This window comes from Carcharodon carcharias, chromosome 21 (assembly GCF_017639515.1).
Source record: "Carcharodon carcharias isolate sCarCar2 chromosome 21, sCarCar2.pri, whole genome shotgun sequence".
Classification (NCBI taxonomy): Eukaryota; Metazoa; Chordata; class Chondrichthyes; order Lamniformes; family Lamnidae; genus Carcharodon; species Carcharodon carcharias.
In genome coordinates, this window is record NC_054487.1 from 82,028,914 (window position 1) to 82,038,456 (window position 9,543).

At 45.3% G+C, this 9,543-nt stretch overlaps 1 protein-coding gene across 1 annotated transcript in view; it reads left to right on the forward strand.

Moving 5' to 3' along the window:
- tspan11 (tetraspanin 11) overlaps nucleotides 1-7,643 on the forward strand; it is a 51,690-nt gene extending 44,047 nt beyond the window's left edge. The window contains exon 7 of the mRNA XM_041216256.1: nucleotides 7,638-7,643. Coding sequence (XP_041072190.1) covers nucleotides 7,638-7,643 — 6 coding nt within the window. The remainder of the gene's footprint in view (nucleotides 1-7,637) is intronic.
- The last annotated feature ends 1,900 nt before the right edge of the window (nucleotides 7,644-9,543 follow it).

Sequence of the window (9,543 nt, forward strand, 5' to 3'; positions counted from 1 at the left end):
GGGAACTTCCAGGTGGTGGTGTAACAGCTGCTTTTGTCCTTCTAGGTGGTAGAAGTTGCGGGTTTGTAAGGTGCTGTCGAAGGAGCCTTGCAAGTTGCTACAGTACATCATGTAGATGGTACACGCTGCTGCCGCGGTGTGTCGTTGGTGGAGGGAGTGAATGTTTAAGGCCGTGGATGGGGTCCCAAGCAAGTGGGCTGCTTTGTTCTGGATGGTGTCAAGCTTCTTGAGTGTTGTGGGAGCTGCATTCATCCAGACAAGTGGAGAGTATTCCATCACACTCCTGACTTGTGCCTTGTAGATGGTGGACAGGCTTTGGAGGGTAAGGATGTGAGTTACTCGCCATAGGCTTCCTAGCCTCCAACCTGTTCTTGTAGCCACAGTGTTTATATGGCAGGTCCAGTTCAGTTGCTGGTCAATGTCACCCAGAGGATGTTGATAGTGGGGGATTCAGTAATGGTAATGCCATTGAATGTCAAGGGGCGATGATTAGATTCTCTCTTGTTGGAAAAGGTCATTGGTGGGCACTTGTGTGGTGCGAATGTTACTTGCCGCTTGTCAGCCCAAGCCTGGATATTTTCCAGGTCTTGCTGCATTTGGACATGGACTGCTTCAGTATCTGAGGAGTCGTGAATGGTGTTGAACATTGTACAATCATCAGCGAACATCCCCACTTCTGACCTTATGATAGAAGGAAGGTCATTGATGAAGCAGCTGAAGATGGTTGGGCCGAGGACACTACCCTGAGGAACTCCTGCAGTGATGTCCTGGGATTAGCCTCCAACAACTACAACCATCGTCCTTTGAGCTAGATATGACTCCAACCAGCGGAGAGTTTTCTCACTGACTCCCAGTGAATTCAATTTTGCTAGGGCTCCTTGATGCCACACAAAAGCTGCCTTGATGTCAAGGGCAGTCACTCTCACCTCACCTCTGGAGTTCAGCCCTTTGGTCCATGTTTGGACCAAGGCTGTGATGAGGTCAGGAGCTGAGTGACTCTGGGGGAACCCAAACTGGGTGTCAGTGAGCAGGTTGTTGCTGAGGAAGTGCCACTTGATAGCACTGCCAATGTCATCTTCCATCACTTTGCTGATGATGGAGAGTAGACTGACAGGGCAGCAATTGGCCGGGTAGGATTTGTCCTGCTTTTTGTGGACAGGACATACCTGGGCAATTTTCCACATTGCCTTGTAGATGCCAGTGTTGAAGCTGCAGGGCCAGGAACGAAATCACAGGACCTGCTGCTTCTTTGCTTTCTGGGTCGCTTATTCCCCACACCAACACACTGACCCTCCCCCCCGCCCCCCCCCCCCACCCACCACTTAACCCTCCCCCTCAAATACATATGATATTTTTCCCCCTTTCAAGATTCACCAATCAATTCGTCAATCAGAAAGGTAACAGCAAAATGATGATGCCCATTGTTGGCATCTGGTTACACATATCATCCAATATATATAAATTTATATATGTACATACAGCATGGATCATTAATATTAAGAGCAGCAATGATATCATTCTAACAACAACCCCCCTCCCAGTGAATCAGATGGGTTTTTATGACAATTGACAATGGTTTTCATCACTGAGATTAGCTTTCCATTCTGGATTTATTAATTGAATTCAAATTCCACTGGCTGCTGTGGTGGGATTTGAACCCATATCCCCAGAGCATTAGCCTGGGCCCCTGGAGTACTAGTGCTGTGAAATTACCATTACACCACTGCCTCCCCACTAGATTACAAGATTATGACAGGTTTGGGTAAGGTAGACAAAGAAAGGCTGCTCCCATTAGCTGATGGTACAAGGACCAGCTGGGGGCAGAGATTTAAGGTTTGGGCAAGAGATGCAAGGGGGGGATGTGAGGAACAACTTCTATTACACAGAGAGTGAAAATGACCTCGAACTCACTGTCCACGAGAGGGTGGAAGCAGAGACGGATGAATGATTTCAAAAGGAAATTGGATGGGCACTCGAAGGAAATAAACTTGCAGGGATACGGGGATAGATTGGGTAATGGGACTGACTGGATTACCCTATAGAGAGCCAGCATGGACTCGCTGGGCTGAATGGCTGCCTCCTGTGCCATAATCACTCTATGACATTCAGCGTTTGTATGCTTCATCGAGGTGCCTGATTTCAGGGTGATGATGAAAATGTCAGTGCTGCTAACTCTCGTTTTTCATATGTCAAACAATGGAGAAATGGGCCTGATTTTCAATCCTCTGTATTCGCCTTTGCTTGTGAATGGACCTAAGCTGTCAGGGATGGGTGTACGAGTTTCCCTGGCAGGTTGTTTAATGTGTTGTGTGCTGGCTGTGTGGTTCGACCGCAAACTCTAAATACAGAAGTTGTTAAGTGGCTAATTTCTACAACTTTGTTCTCTGTGTTACAGCTGATCGGGATGGTAATAACAGCTTGTTTTATCTGTGCACTGATCAGAGAAGAGGAAGAGGATGAGTATTCTCAGACCTGATTGCTTAGCATTTTCGGGGCAGTCAGTTATGATTGTTTATCTGCTGTTCGCCAAAATTGCTCTCAACTCCATGTTCACAGCTTCCCTAACCCAGAACCTCCTCTCCCGACATCATTGTTGTTAAGTTGCTATTGTTTGATTCTGACAGCCACCTTGTGGTTCATATTTTGTATTTCTACTGGCAGGTCATGTTAAGAATCTCTTCCTTTATATAGAATTAAACATGTGATAACTGACACTCACCATGAACTTTCTGACATTTTGATCCACTTGATTTTCCTGTCCCATTAATTTGTTTGGAAGGGAGGGTCGTGTAGGCACATTCAGGTGATGTGTAAGAGCAACTCTCACTCTTCCTCCTTAGCTCAGGATAGACCCTGACCTCTGGTCATTGAGAGTTGAGATGGCCATTCAGCCCATCTCAACTCATCCGCCCATAATTCCCAACCCTGACATCACCCCAGTGAAACAGCACTGATGCCATTTGGTTCTTTTACAAATTGCCTCTTTAAACTCCACCCCTCCCAAAGCCCACCCTTACCACCCCCCACCCCCACCCCCTGCTCCCACCCCCCCACAGCCACCATTTCTACAATAAAACACTGTTTGGGAGCTGGGTGCCTCACCAATAGGGTGTCATCTTCACCGGTGTTGTGCTCCTGAAGTCACACACCTGGATCTTGTCTTCAAAACACTCATCCCCATCTCTCAGTACCCAGAGTTAATGTGAGGTGAGGGGGAATGGAGATAGGTGGGAAGTGGTGAGGGAGGGGTAGGAAGGTAGGAAGGAGCAGAGGGAGAAGACGAGGTGGGTGGAGTGCGGGGGGAGATGTAGGGGGAATACTGAGGACAGTGGGGGGAGAGTGGTTGGAGGATGAGTGGGTGCAGGTATGTGGGAGATGGGGGGTGGGGGGGGAGTGGGGTAGAACGGAAGTGAAGGAGATGAGGGGAAGAGATGGGTGGGGTGAAGAGCATGTGGGGTAGGGGAAACTGGGGCTGCACAAGGTGGGGGCCAGGTTGGAAGGAGAGGGGGGAGAGATGAGGCGGAAGTGGGGAAATGGAAGCTGTAGGAGGGGGAATATGAGGGGGGAAATGAGCTTCTTCATAGTAACATTTTTAAAAAGTGAAATTTCTGGTAAGACGGTTAGTTATTTCTATGAAAAAGGGAAGTAAATTAAGCAAAATGCACTTCCCCTAAACTTTTGTCTAAATTAACAACTGCTTATAACTTTAGAGAAAATAAAAAAAAGCCTGTTTGATTTGAGATGAAATGTATTTTTCACTTTGTAAACGGCCACTGTCGAACAAAGAAAACTCAACTCGTCATGATGTGGGTGGATTTCCCTTTGCAAACACTTTGTGTTTATTACAATGTGTGGAAATGTAGCACAGTTTGGATATGTTGTTCTCACAGCAGGACATGGATGTGAGCCAGTATCACCTCCAAGTCCACATTCCCTTTGCAACAGACTCTAATGACATGATCTCAAGACTCAGAGTTTAAAAGTTAAAGCAGTGAATTATTTCCAGTCAGTTTTGGCCCAGTCCTAATTTGCAAAATTGGCCGACCTCAGTTACTGAAGGAAGGATAGGGTGGGAGGGCATGACCCTTGATCCATGACCCATGACCTATGACCATCTCCCCTCAACTATCCTGCCACAGGTTGCTGCGGTTATAAGTTAATGCATGGCCTGTCTTGTGAACCATTCACCTGAGTCTGGCCTTTGCAAAGGAATGATCATATGGTACCTGGGGATCGTGCATGTCATTCAGTGATGGTCCAAAAATACACCAACCATCAGTGAACCGCCACACACCACACGCCACAACATATCAAACATTTGTTATCTGAACAGATAGGTTGTGTAAATACTATCAGTGTAATTGTGCTTTTCCATTACATGCATCGTGACTCTCAGACGAGTTTATGAGGAAGATCTTGCGAAATAAGGGTGAGTTTACTCTAAACCAAACCTGGCTCCTCCCCCTCCCTGCAGTAACCAATCCTGACTCTTCATCCACCCAACAGTAACCAATTCTGGCTTCTCCCCCTCACTGCAATAACCAATCCTGGCTCTTCACATTCCCTGCAGTAACCAATCCTGACTCTTCATCCATCCAACAGTAACCAATTCTGGCTTCTCCCCCTCACTGCAATAACCAATCCTGGCTCTTCACATTCCCTGCAGTAACCAATCCTGGCTCTTCACGTTCCCTGCACTAAACAATCCTGGTTCTTCACCCAACCAACAGTAACCAATCCTGGCTCTTCACATTCCCTGCAATAACTAATCCTGGCTCTTCACACTCCCTGCAATAACCAATCCTGGCTCTTCACGTTCCCTGCAGTAACCAATCCTGGCTCTTCACGTTCCCTGCAGTAACCAATCCTGGCTCTTCACGTTCCCTGCAGTAACCAATCCTGGCTCTTCACCCTTTCTACAGTATCCAATCCCAGAGTTCCACTTCTCAGAGCTACAATACTTAGGGAAAATTGTGCAGGGTTGTGGGGAAATAGTAGAGGAATTGGATTAAGTGGCCAGCTCTTTCAATGAGCCAAAACAGGCAGGATGGGTCCCTCTCTTTTTATTATTCTATAATTCCGCCTGCCTTAAACATGGTCTCACTTTGGTTGTCCTTTTTTGCACCATCTCCAGTGCCAGGATATCCGTGCTCTCATACAGAGACCAGTAGAGTGCTCCAGGTGTGGCCATACCAGTGCCCAGAATCGTACGCAACACAATATTAATGAGAACAGGTCAGAACATCACTTTTCTGTAACAGTTAAGAATTTCAGTATTGAGTTTACAAAGGCCTCCTCAGCTGAGTGTACTCATGAGCACTGTGAAAACTCAGCTTCGCACCCAACTGACATTCTACTCCAGTCAGTAACAGCTCTAACCCTGTGTGATGATTTCATGAAGAGGAACGTCATCCTCCTCATCAATGCAGCTATTGGGGGTTCTTGCCCTAGAGTCAGAGGGCTGAAGACCCAATCCAGAGGCATGAATGCAAATTTACATGCAATGCTGAGGGGCACTGTCAGAGGGGGTAGGTACTGAGGAGCAACTGCACTGTTGGAAGGTCGGTGCTGAGTGGCACAGCATTTTTGGAGGGTCAGTGCTGAGGGAGTGCTGCACTGCCGGAGGGTCAGTACTGATGGAGTGCTGCACTGTCGGAGGGTCAGTGCTGAGGGAGTGCTGCACTGCCGGAGGGTCAGTACTGAAGGAGTGCTGCACTGTCGGAGGGTCAGTACTGGAGGAGTGCTGCACTGCCGGAGGGTCAGTACTGAGGGAGCGCCGCACTGTCAGACGTTCAGTGCTGAGGAAGCACTGCAATGTTGGAGGGCCAGAATTGAGGGGGCGCTGCACTGTCAGAGGGTCAGAACTGAGGAGGCACCGCACTGTCAGAAGTCAGTGCTAAGGGGGTGCCACACTGTCACAGGTGAGGCACTAGGGAGTGCTGCACTGTCGGAGGGTCAGAACTGAGGGAGCGCTGCACCGTCAGAGGGTCAGTACTGAGGGAGTGTTGCACTGTTAGAGGGTCAGTACTGAGGGAGTGCCACTATGTCGGAGGGTCAGCACTGAAGACATGCTGCATTGTCAGAGGAGATATCTTTTGGGTGAGATATTAAACCGAAGCTTCCTCTGGCCTTAGATGGACATAAGAGATCCCGTGACACTATCTGAAAAAGAGCAGAGCTGCTTCTCTAGCCAATATTTATCCCTCAACCAAAATCAGCAAAAACATTTACACTGGCCATGACCTTAATCCTTGTGGGATCTTGCTGTGTGCACATTCACTTCCATGATTTTAACATTACAACAGTGACCACACTGAAGTGTTTCATTGGCTGTAAAGCATTCTGGGATATCCTCAGGTGGCGAAAGGTGCAATAGAAATGCAAGTCTTTCTTTACTGCTCCTGACCTCCTTCAGCCAACTGCTCACCCAGAAGCCCCTCTTCTACATAATGTGGCAGTTTTACTGCAGTTTGAGGGGTTGCTGTGGAATTTCGTAGAATTTTCAGCATAGAACCAGGTCCATGCTGGTGTTTATAGTCCACTTCAGCCTCCTCCATTCCTGCAGCATCTCACCCATCAACATATCCTTCAATTCATTTTTCCCGCATGTGTTTATCTAGCTTTCTCTTCTAGGGTATTCTAGGCTATTCACCTCAAGCACTCCTGTGGTAGTGAGTTCCACATTCTGAGTTCGAATTCTCTCCCCTCCTGGTGGATTTGCAGAATCATTTTGTAAGTCATGTATTGCACTGAAATATAAGATTTTGGCACGTGACATAGACAGACAAAGATCTGGCAAATGGAATATAATGGGGGCAAAAGTGAAATTGTTCATTTTGGCAAGAAGACTAAAAAAGAAGCATATTATCTAAATGGTGAGAGACTGCAGAGCTCTGAGATTCAGAGGGATCTGGGTGTCCTGATGTATGAATCACAAAAGGCTAGTATGCAGGTACAGCAGGTAATTAGGAAATAGAATGTTATCATTTATTGTGAGGGGAATTGATTACAAAAGTAGGAAGGTTATGCTTCAGTTGTACAGGGCACTGGTGAGACCACATCTGGAGCATTGTGTACAGTACTGGTCTCCTTATTTAAAGAAAGATGTAAATGCATTAGAAGCAGTTCAGAGAAGGTTTACTAGACTAATAACAGGAATGGGAGGGTTGTCTTATGAGAAAAGGCTGCACAGGTTAGGCTTGTATCCACTGGAGTTTAGAAGAGTAAGAGGCAACTTGATCAAAACATTTAAGATCCTGAGAGGTCTTGACAGGGTGGATGTGGAGAGGATGTTTCCTCTTGTGGGGTCACTGTTTGAAAATAAAGGGTCGCTCATTTAAGACAGAGATGAAGAGAATTTTTTTCTCTCAGAGGGTCGTGAGTCTTTGGAACTCTCTTCCTCAAAAGGCAGCAAAAGCAAAATATTTTGACTATTTTTAAGGCAGAGCTAGATAGATTCTTGATTAACAAGGGGGTGAAAGGTTATCAGGGGTTGGCAGGAATGCGGGGTTGAGGTTACATTCAGATCAGCCATGATCTTATTGAATGGCAGAGCAGGCTCGAGGGACCAAGTGGCCTACTCCTGCTCCTAATTCACATGTTCGTATGTTCGTAGCTCTTCTATTTTTGTTTTACAGATCTGAGGAATGATATTTACTTGTTAGTACAGAAGAATAAAAATGGACCAGTACTGAGGATCGATGTCCTTCACTTTGACAATGCCTCCATTGTTGCAGAGTTCCTTTAGACCAAGTTAAACCTATTGAAGCATTATATCTGTGCACGAGAATGTTGAGATGGTATAATTTATAAATCATTTATAAATCAGCATGTTTTTTTGACCTTGTGTGCTGTTGTACCTGGCTCCACCTTCACTTTAATGAATATATTACCGGCTAGTGTTGGGGTTAAAATTTCATCTGATTCTAAATGACATCTGTTCTCGCCATGGATCTATGGTACTGCTTCAAACACTGAAACTGCTTCAGATATAACATGTAACTTCTGTTACTGATCTTGGTGCAATGTGAGTGGGGACAGGTGTAAAGAGTTCATTTCACAAGCTGAAATTGCTATTCTTCTGGACTCTGGAACGAAATCAGCAAATCCATGTCCCTTACACCAGTTTGAACAATTACTGATTAATTCTCTGCACTAATTGTATCAGTCACGTGAAATGGCTCACTCGCAGGATTTTCTTGCTAATTGTTTTGATTTGGAGTCAGTAATTCAGAAGAAATCAGAGCTGGAGTTGACCATTTGGCCCCTCAAGCCTGCTATACCATTCAACAAGGTCATGGCTGATCTACCGCCTTCCTGTTCATCCCCATATCCCTTAATTAGGGCCTTAGGACCCAAAAGTCTATCAACCAATGTCTTGAATATACTCAATGCCTAAGCATCCACAGCTCTCTGGGGTAGAGATTTTCAAAGATTCACAACCCTTTGAGTGAAGAAATTTCTCCTCTTCTCAGTCCTAAATGGCCAACCCCTTATTCTGAGACTGTGACCCAGTGATCTATATCCCCAGCCAGGGGAAACATTTTCTCAGCATTTACCCTGTCAAGCCCCTTAAGAATTTTACATGTTTCAATCAGATCGCCTCTCATTCTTCTAAACTCTGGGGAATATAGACCAAATCTACTCAATTTCTCCTCATCGGACAATCCCTTCATCACACGAATCAGTCTAGTGAACATTTGTTATACGCCCTCTAGGTCAGGTATGTCCTTACTTAGGTAAGGTGACCAGAACCACGCACTGTGCTCCACACGTGACTTCACCAATGACCTGTATACTTGTAGTAAGTCAGTTTGACCAGGAGGTGGAGGCGGTTAACTCTTCCGGAATCAAGGTGTATTGTTTGAAGAGCTGTGTTCCGCTCATTAATTACAGATAATGTAATGCTGCCTAATTTATTCATCCCTCAATCTGTTGCAACCTCTGATTTAATTGAACATGCAATGTCACACCTTTCAAGAGCTGCCTACCTCTTAGAACATGTGTTAAACTTTAACAGAATTAAATGAAGATATGCTTATTAGAAATAGTAATACAATCTGCTGAACTGTATTAAAATTAATTTAAACAGGATTTTAGTATTTAGTGCCATTTCAAATGTTTTAATTCTTTAATGTACTAACCATTGAATTAGTCCTATAATCTCAGTTAATTATGTTCTGTTGGAGAACATCATCTTACAAATGGAAGCTTTCCTTATGAAAATGGGCTGTTTGCTTTACATCTCACTAGAATTAAATTAATTGCAATCGAGTGTCTTATATTAATTGCTGTGGATTTAACTCTTGTATCTTGTTGGTGACCATGTTCGATAAGGTTCCAATGGGGTCTGCTAGCTGTGGATACCACTTATGGATTAGTTGCCAAGGTTTCTTTAACCACAGAGATAAAAGCAAAGAACTGTGGATGCTGGGAATCCAAATCAAAAACAGGAACAGAAATATCTAGAAAAACTCAGCAGGTCTGGCAGGTTCGGCGGAGAAGAGCACAGTTGACGTTTCGAGTCCTCATGACCCTTCAGCA